Here is a 14,260-nt window from a genome sequence, read left to right on the forward strand (position 1 = left end):
CCTCAATAGGATTAACAGCTGATTTTGCATCAGGAACATGAGGCTAGAAGGAAGTGGGATGACTTATGCAAAGTGCTGAAGGAATTTCAGAATATTTGCAGACTGCACTTCAATTCTTTCAAATAAGAATTAAGTTTTAACAAAAATTTCCCTTCAAAAAGGAAGGAAAATTAAGATATTCTTGGATGAACAGAAACAGATAATTCATCATTAGCACAACTTCCCTACAAGATATACTAAAGAGAATCCTTCAGTTGAAATGCAAGGACACTAGACAACAACTCACATTCATGTGGGGGTGGGGAAGAGAGCACAGGAAGGAAACTGCATAGGTAACTATAACAACAGTATAAATTTTCTTCTCTTATTTCTCCATCGTTATTTCAAATAAAATTACATGAAGCATCAATTATGAAACTGTGTTGATGAGGCTTACCTGTATAAAGATGTAATTTGCATGACAATAAAATCATTAGAAGAGAGGGAATGAAACTAAATAGAAGCAAAAGTTTTGTGTGCTACTCAAATTAAATTGGTATTAATCCATACTAGACTGTTATAAACTAAGATGTTAATTGTGAATCCCAGAACAACCATCACTAAGAAAATAACTAAAAACTATAGTAATAGAAACAAAGGAATTAAAATGGTACACTAGAAAACAGTTAACACAAAAGGCACTAATGCAGAAACAGAGACACAAACAAAAAGATATGACAAGGAGGAAACAAATAGCAAAATGAAAGAGGCCCATCCTACCTTATCTGTGCTTAAACTGACCAAATACTCCAAGCGGAGGTAGAACTTCGTAAAATGGATAAAAACTATGATCCAACTATACATTGTCTATAAGAGACACACTTTAGATTCAAAAACACAAATGAGTTGATAGTAAAAGAATGGGAAAAATTAACTATGCAAGCAATAACCAAAAGAGAGCTGCAGTATACTATTATCAGACAAAAAAGACATTAAAACAAAAATTGGTACTAGAAACAAAGAAGGACATTTTATAATGACACAACAATTAAAAACACATATTACATATATTTCAAGAAAATATATGTGCACTTAAGAGAGCTCCAAAACCCATGGAGCAAAAAAAAAAGACAGCTATCTCTCCAAAGAAGATAAACAAATGACCAATAAACTCATGAAAACTGTTCAATATCACTAGTCATTAGGGAAATATAAATCAAAACCATAATGAGATATCTCTTCACATCCACTAGGATGACTATAATTAAGATGGACAAGAACAAGTTTTTGGGAGCATGCCAAAAAATTGGAACCCTCATACTTTGCTGATGGAAATGCATTAATGGCACAGTCACTGTGGAAAAAAGTTTAGCAGTTCATTAAAAAAACTAAATAGTTACCATAAGATTCAGCAATTTCTAGGTATGTACTCAAGAGTGCTGAAAACACACAGCAACCCAAAAATACATACGAGAGTACAGCAGCATTACTCATAAAATCAGCATTACTCATAATAGCCAAAAACTAGATACAATGCAAATGTTCATCAACTGCAGAATGGATTAGCTAAATGTAATATTATCTGACCATAAAAAAGAAGAAAGTACTGACAGATGCTACATGAATGAACCTTACAAACATGCTAAGTGAAAAAAGCCAGAAACAAAAGGCCACATATTGTATGATTCCATTTATATAAATGTCCAGAATAGGCAAATCCATAGACCTAGAAATCCAATTAGTGGTAGCCAGGGTCTCAGGGAAGGAGAATGAGGAACGGCAGGTAACAGGTATGGGATTTCTTTATAGGGTAATGAAAATGGTCTGGAATTAATGGTGATTGTTTTCCAAATTTGTGAATATATTAAAATTCACTGAATTGCACACTTTAAATGGGTACATTTTATATATGTGAATTATATTTTAAATTTTTAAAAATTAAAGGTTAAGGATAAAAGCAAAATGATAGAAAAAGGTATATCACACATTCACTAATCATAAGAAAGCAAGGTGACTACCTTAATATGATACAGAGTAGACTTCAGAAGGAGAAAGATTACCAAACTTAAACATTTCATATTGATGGCAATTTTGATTTAATAAGAAGATATAAGAAAATTAAATGTGTAATCAATTAATGATAGTATCAAAGTAAATGAAGCAAATAATTACAGGATATAACTGAATTTCAATACTTTCCTCTTAGTAACTGACAAAATAAGCAATCAAAAGATCATTAAGAGTATAGAAAATGTGAACAACAACATTCAAATAATTTGACCTAGTTGATATTTATGTAATACTTCTTCCAACAATAGAAGGATACACATTTTTTTCCAAGTGCACATGAAAACATTTATCAAGAAAGATGATACTGTGAACCATACGACTTTCAACAAACATGAAAGGACTGAAATCAAGCAGACTATATTCTCTAACCCCATTAAATTAAACTAGAAATAAATAACAGGAAAATATCTGAAAAAAATCTAAGTATGTGGAAATTAAACATTGTATTTTTAAATCACTCATATGAATCAGAGAAGAAATTAAAAGACAAATTAAAAAATACTTTGAACTCATGAAAATAAGACAGTACACAAAAATGTGTTAGATAAAATTAAATCACTTCTAAAAGGTGTATTATAGCATTAAATCTTAGAAATTCCCTTCAATTCTTTTTCTGCAGAAAAGGCATTTGACACATGTAAGCTCCATTTATGATAAAAGCTCTAGTAAACTGAGAACTAAAGGAAATTTCCTCAACTGATAAAGAATATCTATGAAAAAGCCTGAATTTGATGTCAAACATAATGTTGAAAGACTGGATGCTTCCCCAGTATCAGCAAAAAGGTCCATGTGTCCATGCTCAGCACTTGTATTCAGCAATGTAGTACATACGTCCTGGCCAGTGCGAGGGGACAAGAAAAAGAAATTTGAAAAATAAAAGAAATAAAAGGTATACAGATTGAAAAGAAGTAAAACTGAGTATTTGTAGACAACCTAACTGTAGTCTACACTCTACAAATATGGTACCAGAAATAAGGAAAGAGTCTCATGTCACAGGATATAAATTCGATACGCAAAAATCAAGGTTATTTCTCTATACCAGCAGTAACACTTACAAAATGAGGTTTTTTTTATTTTTTTTTATTTTTTTTTTAAAGATTTTATTTATTTATTTGACAGAGATAGAGACAGCCAGTGAGAGAGGGAACACAAACAGGGGGAGTGGGAGAGGAAGAAGCAGGCTCATAGCAGAGGAGCCTGATGTGGGGCTCGATCTCATAACGCCAGGATCACGCCCTGAGCCGAAGGCAGACGCTCAACCGCTGTGCCACCCAGGCGCCCCGAGTTTTTTTTTAAATACCATTTACAATAGCATTAAAACCTGAAGTATGCAGAGCTTACATATAAATTTAACAAAGTATGTACGAGGCATGTCTACTGAAAACAATAAACACTTCTGAAAGAAACTGAAGGTCCAGATAGATGTAAAAATATAGCAGGTTCGTGGACTGAAAGCCTCAATACTGTTAAGATATCAATTCTCCCAAAATTGGTCTATAATTACAGTGCAATCCCAAGAGCTAAAAAATCCAATGGAATTGACAATCCAGAGATAAATTCATACATACAAATGAAAATTAATTTGTACAATCTGAAAACAATTTTAAAATAAGTAGTTAGGCTATTTCATCTAAGAAGGGGGGAAAGTCCATAAAAAACCAAAAACTATAAAATTAAAACAGATAAGGAAAATATTCAGCAGATGTTTAAAAAGAGAGACTAAAAAGTGGCTGGCTGTCTCAGTCAGTAGAGCATGCAACTTTTGATCTCAGGGTGGTGAGTTTGAGCCCTACACTGGGGATAAAGATTACTTCAAAAAAATTAATAAATTAATAAATATAAAGATAGACTATATGAGAATCCTGGAATATGTAGTCAATGAAGTTAAAAATCTCAATACAGGAGTTTTGGGTTTTTTTTTTTTTAAAGATTTTATTTATTTGAGAGGGAGAGAGAGAGCAGGAGAGAGAGTGAGCAGGGGGAGGAGCAGAAGGAAAGGGAGACGCAGGCTCCACACTGAGCAGGGAGTCCAATGTGGGGCTCGATCCCAGGATCCCGAAGGCAGACGCTTAACCGACTGAGCCACCTAGGTACTCCTGGGTTTTTGTTTTTGTTTTTGTTTTGAGAGAGAGAGACAGAGAGAGAGAGAGAGAGAGACCATGTGCACACCCATGAGCAGGAGGAAGGGCAGAGAGAGAGGGAGAGAGAGAATTTCAAGCAGGCTCTATGCTCAATGCAGAGCCCTACAAGGGGCTTGATCTCAAGACCCTGAAATTATAACCTGGGCTGAAATCAAGAGTTGGATGCTTAACTGACTGAGCCACCCAGGTGCCCCTCAATATGGGAGATCTTTAAAATTTAACTTAATAACTAAATAAGAATATAATCCTGAAGAATTCCCTAGAACAAGATATAAAAATAAAAATTACACCCCCAAAAAAGCACTTAAGAAACATGAAGAATAGATAAAGGTTCCAATATATGTCTAATAGTAGTGTCAGAGGAAAAGAGAAAACAGGAGAAAAAAATAAAGTTCAAAGATATACTAGCTAAGAATTTACCCAGAACTGAAGAAATTCTCAAATGGAAAGTACACACCCAGTATGAGACAGAGTAAGTAGAAATGAATCCACGGTTCTACAGATCACAGTGCACCAGAGTACACCAACAATAAGGTGAAACACATAAACACAGTGAAGATTTTAATATATCTCCATTACATCCTGGTAGATCAGGCAGACAAAAAAAATTAACATGGAATTGAAGGTATTTCGGAGAAAAGAAACTTGATCTGATAACGGCCATAGAGACCTACATCCAACAAATGAAGTTATATATTATTTTCAAGTAAATAGAGAGCATTCACAATAATTGGATAAGTATTAGGACACAAAAGAAATCTCAACAGAAATAGTCAATATCAAGCAGACGTCGCTCAATACCCCAACGCAATTAAATTAAAATACCACAATATAAGATAGTACGCATGTCTAGGCGCAGGTGAGTACGGCAGGGGCAAGGGAGTGTATCCACATATATAAGTCCTACGCATCTTGAAACTGAAACAAAATCCTAAATAGCTTGTAAGCTAAAGCAGAAATCACAATAAAAATGATAAAAATATTTAGAACCAAGTAATTTAAAACAATATTACCAATCCTTTTGGGATCCAGTTAAACATCACTTGGAAGCAAATCAAGTGCCCTAAAGACAGACACTAATATGAGAAAAATACTGAGAAATGCAGAGGAATGATAAAACAAAATTCAGAATAGTGAGCAGCGAAAGGGAAGAAGGGAGAAGGGATTCTATTAGAGAGATATATAGGAGGCTTCACCTTCATCCATAATGTTTCACTTTTTAAGCTGGTAGGTGGGCACATGGGTGTTCATTTTGCTCTTTATAATTTTTTGTATGTCTGAAATATTTTAAAATAAAAGTTTTAAGAATAAAAAAACGAGGGATGCCTGGGTGGCTCAGTCGGTTAAATGTCTGCCTTCAGCTCAGGTCATAATCCTGGAGTCCTGGGATGGAGCCCTGCACCCAGCTCCTTTTTCAGTGGTGAGCCTGCTTCTCCCTCTGCCTGCTGCTCCCCCTGCTTGTGCACACTCTCTCTCTCTCTGACAATCAAATAAGTAAAATCTTTTTTAAAAAGAATAAAAAACCAAAATCTAAATGAAACAAGAATTTGACTCAAAAAGCAAAATCTCATCTATGAACCCAAATGAAAGATCCTAAATTAAAAATTAGCCAATCCAAGGGCCCCTGGGTGGCACAGCGGTTGAGCGTCTGCCTTCGGCTCAGGGCGTGATCCTGGCGTTATGGGATCGAGCCCCACATCAGGCCTGCTCCGCTAGGAGCCTGCTTCTTCCTCTCCCACTCCCCCTGCTTGTGTTCCCTCTCTTGCTGACTGTCTCTATCTCTGTCGAATAAAGAAATTAAAAAATTATTTTAAAAAAAATTAGCCAATCCAAATATAGGAAAAATACATCCTAACCGAAAGAATTTACCAAAGGAAGAGGGCAACATCACAAAATGTGTCCTTTTATAGACTATGGGAACAATATTACATAATAATCTCAAAAAGCATTCAATATAATTCAATGCTCAGGATATTTCCAAAATGAGAAATAGAAGGGAACTTAATTCAATAAATGAAAATCCTAGAGCCAATATTACATTAGGTTGAACTATATGAAATAGCCATGGCTTTTTTTTTTAAGTCCAAAAATAATCATAGCAAATTCCTAAGATTCAATCTAATACTTACTGGTGTAACCTCAGAAGCACAACTTAAAACAAAAATACAGAGACAAATATATCTACTATTATTCCTACTGTTCAACTTCATACCAGAGATTCTACTCAAGGATACAGAATAAAGGAAAGAAAAGAAAAAAACAAAAAAACATTGGACAGGAAAAGTCAAACTGTCTCTATCTGTAAACAACATAATTTTCCACATAGAATATCCAAATAATAACTAGAACTAACGTGAGATTTCAGCACTGTGCTGACTTCAAAATGTGTGAAAAGGCATACAAGAATATTCACAGGAATACAATTTGAAATATCCTCAAACTGGGAAAAGTGAGAATGTCCATCAACAGTAGAATGGATACAAAGGAACTGAATAGGCAGTTTTCCAGGAAAGGCATGCAGACAGCTAACAGGTCCATGTAAAGGTGGTCAACATCACTGATCATCAGGGAAATGCAAATCAAGCCACAGTGAGATATCACCTCACCACTGTCATAATGGCTATTATCAAAAAGACAAGAAATCCTAAGTGTTGGCAAGGGTGTGGAGGAAGGGGAACCCTACTGCACTATTGATGGGAATGTAAACTGAGTACGGCAGCTGTGGAAAACAATATGGAAGCTCCTCAAAAAATTAAAACTTGAACTACCATATGATCCAGCAATCCCACTTCCGGGTATATATCCAAAGAAATTGAAAACAGGATCTCATAGAGATGTCTGTACTCCGATGTTCATTGCCGGATTACTCACAATAGCCAAGATATGGAAAACAACCTAAGTGTCCAACTGTCCATGAATGCATGAATGCATAAAGATGTGAGAAGATGTGAGATTATACATATATAATCTATTAGCCATGAGAAAGCAGGAAATCCCTGAGACAAGCTGGATGGGCCTCGAGGGCATTATGCTACATGAAGGAAGTCAGAGAAAGTCGAATACTGTATGATACCACTTATATGTTGAATTTTAAAAAAAGACAAACTCAGAGAAGCAGAGTAGAGCAGTGGTTACCAGGAGCTGGGGGATAGAGGGAAAATGGGGAGATATTAGTCAAAGGATACAGTCTTCTAGTTGTAAGATTGACAAGTTTAGGGATCTGATGTACAACATGGTGATTATAGCTAATACATAAGACTTTATGTACTTGATATTGCTAGAGAACAGATCTTAAATATCCTCACTGCAAAAAAGAAATGATAACTATGTGACCGAATGGAGGCAGTAGCCAATACTGTAGCAATAATCATTCTGCAATTCATAAATGTATCAAATCAACATGTTGTACACCTCAGACTTACACAATGTTATGTGTCATTTACAGCTCAGTGAAGCTGGGGAGAAAAAACAACAGAATGACAAAGAACTATTGTCTTACAAAATGATAGGGATGAAACCTCACAAAGATATTAGACATTAAAAAGTTCATACTCTGGAGAAAGAGACAGATTTCACAAATTCAAATTATATTGTGATAGAAGTCCTGATAGCAGTTACCTCTGGGAGAGGAGGGGACAAAAGGAGTGGCTGGGAGGGATGGAGTACCAGAAAGAAATGTGGGGTGTTGATATTCTAATTACTGATCCAGGTGGTGATTACACACTTAGGATTTGTGAATATACTTGCTGAATATACAGTTCTATAAAGAGTTCACTTAGACAATAGCATTCTTTGTTTACCAGTGAGAAAGAAAAAAAGAAAGAAAAGGTATTTGCTAAAGACAACAAAAAACAAAGTGAAAAAATAAGGTTCAACTAGATCTCTGAAAGTTACATTACATATAACTGATAGGTTAGTATCCAACATATATTCAACAAGAAGGGAAAATAAACCTCTGGAATTCCTAAGGGCAAAGGATATAAACTGGCTATTCACAGAAAATGAAACCTCTTGGATTAGAGATTGGTTTACACAGCCACAAACCAAGAAATGCCTGGAGCCATCAGGAACTGGAAGAACAAGAAAGAATCCNCCAGCTTTCTGAAGGAGTATTGCCCTGCTGAACTTTTATTTTGGACTTCTGCCCTCCAGAAATGCAAGGTAATAAATTTCTGTTGTCTTAAGACATCAAGTTTGTGGAAATTTGTTATAGTAGCCCTATGAAACTAACACCATTGCCCGAGACTCTGTAGTTCCATTTCTAAATCTAGTGCCTGGAGCACTGGTCTGTATTCTATAAGATCCAAAACCCTCCTTTTCAACAGACAGTTTGCAATTTACCCATACATGTGACTAAAAAATAAACCAATGCCCTAACTAAAACAAACAAAAAAAACAAACCACAGAAAAAATTTATATTAAAAGATCTATTTCTATATGTAAATGCTGTGGCCGGACTAAGCTAGAAGACAGAGTATTTGCACCTATACATGGAATCTAAGTAAAACGGACAGTTTCTAAAGCAGAATGACAGGTGCCCATACTGGCAACTCGAACTCAAACAGTGCTGCCTTTGGTGCCACGATTTTCCAAAAAAGTAAACTCTTAGCAGAATTTCAAACAAAACTAACTATACTCTTTCCTCAATTTACATTGTAATTGTATTCCTAGAAAATTCCCTGTATTTTACCACCTTGCAAAAAAAAAAAAAAACCAAAACTTCGTGTTTATACATAAAACAGATTCTTAACCTCTAATAATTATACACAGGTTTTCATCTACATAAGCAATAGGACACTGAAATCATGCAGAATACTAGACAATTAACACCAACAGGACCCCCAAACACTAAAGTAAACAAAGGCAGCCCAACAAATTTCACTGGCATTTAAAAGTCTATCAATAAAAGAATATAAATTAATCATTATAAAAATAAACAGTATTATATAGCAATTAAGGAAATGAACTTGATCTGCAAGAATCAACACTGACAAATTTTGAAAACTGAACTGGAAAAAACAGGTATGCAGAAGGATACATAGAATAATACCATTTCTGTAAAGTTTTAAAACAAAATAATAATACAAGTAGCACATAGACACACACAAATATACAGTAAAAGTACAAAACCAGAATAAAAATAATACACTCAAACTTCAAGATATTGATTACCTTACCTCTAGGAAGGGAAGGAGAAAAACTGGGGTCAGGAAGGTGTAAAAAGGGGCCTTAACTGTATCTGTACCATTTTATTTCTTAAAAACAAAATCTGCAGCAAACACGTAAAATGTAGCATTTGTGGGGAGGATGGAATCAGAGTATTCAGTTTTATTTTTTCTTTAAGGTTCAAGTATTTTATTAAAGTTTTTAAAGGTCTATATTCCAAGGAAATTTACCACCAACTGCAGCACAATTGCGAGACATCACAGAGACCTGGATAAGGATCACAAATGTTCACATGAGTAGCGATCAAAAAGGCCCCAGATCTGTTTGCCCCAATATTATCAATAATTTGAGGAGGTAACATGGTGAAGGGAGTACAGAGAAGAAAAACCAGGAATTACATATATAAACTAACCTCAAACTGACACTATTCAGGTAAAGCAAATTGGCTGGTCTCATTGTCCAGGCACTGGCTTTATTTTTCTCTCTCGAATTTCTTCCATTCTCCCAAATAATCTTGAAAACTGAACTACTAAGTAACAAAAAGAAGGTAAAGAGAAGAAGCAGCAAAAATACTTTTCATATCATAGATAAGATGTATCAACTATTAAAAGTGTAAGTAGTAGGAAATGTAATTCTTTTGCTGCTCTTGAAAAACAAGTTACTTGGCCTATCATTTTCCAAAGATTCATTGAGAAAAGTCACACTTTCTTCCTAGCAATATATATTCTCTCAAGTCACATGGCTCTGTGGAGCAACACAAGATGTTGTGTTATACATTAAAACCTTGCATCTTGGGGCGCCTGGGTGGCTCAGTCGTTAAGAGTCTGCCTTCGGCTCAGGGCGTGATCCCAGGGTCATGGGATCGAGCCCCACATCAAGCTCCTATGCTAGGAGCCTGCTTCTTCCTCTCCCCCTCCCCCTGCTTGTGTTCCCTCTCTCACTGGCTGTCTCTCTCTCTGTCAAATAAATAAATAAAATCTTAAAAAAATAAAAATAAAAAAAGTAAAACCTTGCATCTTTACTATGTTCTTGCTCCGGTATTACCACAGTATTACCCATGAGATTACTACCAATACAAGACTCCAGCAAAAAACAATCGTGGAGTGGGTGGGGGGAAAGGAGAATGGAGTGTCACACTTTCAACAGGTACACAGAGGTAAAACATCTAATTTCCAGTTAAAAGGAATTAGAAACAAATTAAATGTCACCACAAAGGGAAAAAATTCAGACAATAACACGACATGGGATATTCTATATCTGAGCATGGTCTCTTCAAAGGTAATATACACAGAAAGATTTTTACAAGAATGAATGTCCATAGTAGTTTTATCCATGACAACTACCACTTGGTAACAACCCAAATGTCTAGGGAATGGCTAAAAATGTTGTCGTATACACATACGATATAAAGGAACAAACTACTGATAGACACAATAACATGGATGGTTGTGTATACACATACACATATACTTATGTGCAGATAAATCAAATTAATGTACATAGGCCGTGGGATATAGTCGTTCATTGTACTATTCTTCCAACTACTCTTTGTTTGAAAAATGTCAATAAAAAGTTGGAAAATAAAGATGCCGACTTTTTATAAATACAGAGTGATCACCAAGATATACTGAGTGAAGAAAAACAGCAAAGTACAGAATAGCTTATATAATATGCTACCTACTACATAAGAAAAGAAGCAAAGAAAAAATATATGTGAAGGGAATGGTGTGTGTATGTATCTATTTGGTTATTACAAAAGGAAATACTAGGGGCGCCTGAGTGGCGCAGTCATTAAGCGTCTGCCTTCGGCTCAGGGCACGATCCTAGCGTTCTGGGATCGAGTCCCACATTGGGCTCCTCTGCTGGAAGCCTGCTTCTTCCTCTCCCACTCCCCATGCTTGTGTTCCCTCTCTCGCTGGCTGTCAGTCTCTCTGTCAAATAAATAAATAAAATCTTTAAAAAAAAAAAAAAGGAAACACTAGAAGAATAATTGAGAAACCAATAAAAATGATTACCTACAGCAGATGAGTACGGAAGGGAAATAAGTTTGAGGAGGCAGGGCTGGATGTGAGACTGCTCTGAGTATATCATTTTGTAGGTTTTGACTCTTATGCCACGTAAACATAAAAAATTAAACTGGAAAGAAAAAACTAAAATTTAAAAGAAGATGCTAAAAGTATCTATGGTCACATAATTCGTCTATTCAAGCAAAGCCAAATTACTCAAGCTTGCTTAACATGTGTGGTTGCTAATGGTCTTTTTTGCTCCTTCTCAGCGTCAGAGCCATTTAACAGGCCTTTTACTGGTCAGAAAACTTAGCATCTTGTTGCAGATCTGCCCCTAGTAGTTGTGCAACCCTAAACAAAAAATTAGCCGTGCCGAGCCTCGCCTGTGAAACGAATTAAATTCAATGACATCCAAGATTCTTAGAACTGTAAAATTCTGTGACTCAAGTGTTTGTTGAAAAAAAGTTAAATAGAAATGTTTCCACCTGCATAAATGCTTTAGCTTCAATGAGCACAGAGCTCCATTATACTCAATTCACTTTCTACAGTACAACCCACACTGAGCAAGAAAGGGACTGAAATCAAAAGTATTTCCGCAACTCCTCTGGGCAGTAATCAGTTACAACAAAGTATTTCCTCATGACGATCCTGTTGGCAGAGGACGGGAAGGAGCCGTCAGGCAGCTGCACCCGCTGGGCTGCTGACCCCCACTGGCCGGCAGAGGAGGAAGCGGCAGCCAGTGACAAAGTCTGGTGAGGCCGCACCAGGAGTTCTACTAACCGCTCCAGGCCAGGCCATTTAGGAGGCTTCGTGTCTGCCTTTGCTAAAGGAATCTTTTACTTTACAAAGAAGTTGCTAATCTTTGACAGCTGTGTATGAAAATATCCGAAGATAGGGCTGTAGTTTCCCACGCGGCAGAGTAAAATCTCTGCGGGTTTAGAGATAAACGAAGAGCGCCAGAAACGCTCTTCCCCTTCACCCTGCCTCACGCTCTGCCCTACCCAGCCTTGCCTTCTTTAAGACCTAACAAAAGATCTAGAACTGTCTTGTGACTTTCGTGGAGGTAGCTCGGACTGTGTTACAGTGGCCTCATTCTAATGCGAGTTAGGACAGCCAGGAAAGCAGGGGATGGCCAAGGGTGGGTTAAGTGGAGAAAGAAGACATGCCTGCAGGAAGAAGTGGGGAGGGCTTCTTGGTGCAGCACTCAGAGGCCTGGTGTTGGATACTTAAGTACCCTCACACATACATACCTGTCCCCAGTTTTGCTGGGAGATCAAAGAGTTGAGAGATAGAAGGCCTAGGAGAGGTGGAAGGACAGAAAAGGGTCTGAATGGAATTTTGGTACGACTGCTGGCGCGTCTGAAATGAGAGTGTGGAAAGGTTCTCTGGGTATTTCCTCTAGAAGAGACAAGCTGGAGCTTCCGTCTGACAAGAATGAGAGGGTTCTGTAAAAAGTGAAGAGGGAGTTCAAAAACCCTTGGAAGGGTCTTCTGAAATGATTAAGAGGAATGGAGATTTCTCATACCCTGGGGAGGCCCAACCTCCTTCTTCACTTAAGGAAGGTCATGGGGTTTCAATGCCTCAGTTGGATTTCCACAGCAGGTCTGGGACAGGATCCTCTTGAGGAGGTCTGGAGAGTGACTGGGGGTGGGGTTGCTGGTCCTCTCCAGCAAGTTCAAAGAATGAGTAGTTTCTCTGTAAAAGTTGGAGCCTTTCTTGCAGTGACAAGAAGGATAAGGGATCCCTCTCACCTCCAGGAGGGTCTGGGGATTGGAGGAACCTGAAATGGTTTCTGAGGGGTTGGCCCTGGGGGAGATGGTCAGGTGCTTTGTGCAATGCTGACACAATTTGGTTGCTGGGTGTGAGGATTCCACATTTAAGACTGAGAGTAAAGGCTCCTTCACCAATCAGAAGCTTGGAAATTTGTCTGAAAGAATCTGCCTGCAGCGATTTGGGAAGAAAAGTCCCCCTTGACAACCGGAGAGAAACGGGGCTAAGAGAACTCTTTAAGACAAGAGCAGAGAAGAGGAATTTAAAGAGACGCTCCCCAACCCAATTCACTGGAAAGTTAGAGGCAGGAGAGGAGGGGTTTTCCGAAGTGGTTTGGAAATGATCTGAAGGAACCCAAACTGGAAACTGGGATAAAGCGAGGACAGCCGAGGTGGGGGGGTGGAGGGGATAGAGCTCTGCGTGGCTGGAGTGGGAGGACCTTCCGCATTTTGAAGAGGGAGGAGACAGAGGTGACACGGGTCAAGGCTCCCGAGGGATGATTCGGAGGGTGAAGAAGGTTTTGAAGTGACTCGGGGTTAAGGAGGTGAACGAGGGAGGCGTCCCCGAGTAAATGCCGGAGGCTCGGCGACTCCCAGGCGGCGGGGTGGGGGGTGCGACCGGTACTCACAGAGCGGATCTCCAGCGCCAGGGCGCATTGCAGCGCCTTCACCTTCGGCATCCGCGCGGGGTGGGGCGGCGGGGAGGGACCCCGGCCGCGGGCCCGAGTGAGACGAGGAGACACGGGGCGGGGACGGGGAGGAGACGAGGTGGCGGCGGCGGTGGCAGCAGTGGCCCCCAGGCCGGGGCCCGCGGTCCAGCCTGGGTCCCGCCAGAGCAGCAGCTGTGCGCGGGGCGCGGACTCGTTGTCATGGCAGCCAGGAGGGGCGGGGCCGGAAGAGAGGCGGGGCGGAGAAGCGCCGGAGCCGCCACTCCAGGGCTAGAGGCCGGGGGCGGGGCTCGGCGAACGCCAGAAGCGGAGCCACGCGAGGAGGCGTGGCTTCCGAAGGAGCGGGGTGGGGTGGGGTGGGGCGGTTCTTCTATGACATCAAACCAGGGGCTCAAAGCCAGACAAAGGAGAGAATAGCTAGCTGTTTGTGTAGTGGGACAGTGGGTCAGGGAGTTGGATTC

At 38.8% G+C, this 14,260-nt stretch overlaps 1 protein-coding gene across 1 annotated transcript in view; it reads right to left on the reverse strand.

Moving 5' to 3' along the window:
- Window positions 1-14,008, reverse strand: part of SPATA6 (spermatogenesis associated 6) — a 144,246-nt gene extending 130,238 nt beyond the window's left edge. The window contains exon 1 of the mRNA XM_034655606.1: window positions 13,761-14,008. Coding sequence (XP_034511497.1) covers window positions 13,761-13,811 — 51 coding nt within the window. The 5' untranslated portion in view covers window positions 13,812-14,008. The remainder of the gene's footprint in view (window positions 1-13,760) is intronic.
- Between the last annotated feature and the right edge of the window lie 252 nt (window positions 14,009-14,260).

The sequence above is a fragment of the Ailuropoda melanoleuca genome, chromosome 2 (assembly GCF_002007445.2).
Source record: "Ailuropoda melanoleuca isolate Jingjing chromosome 2, ASM200744v2, whole genome shotgun sequence".
Taxonomy (NCBI): domain Eukaryota; kingdom Metazoa; phylum Chordata; class Mammalia; order Carnivora; family Ursidae; genus Ailuropoda; species Ailuropoda melanoleuca.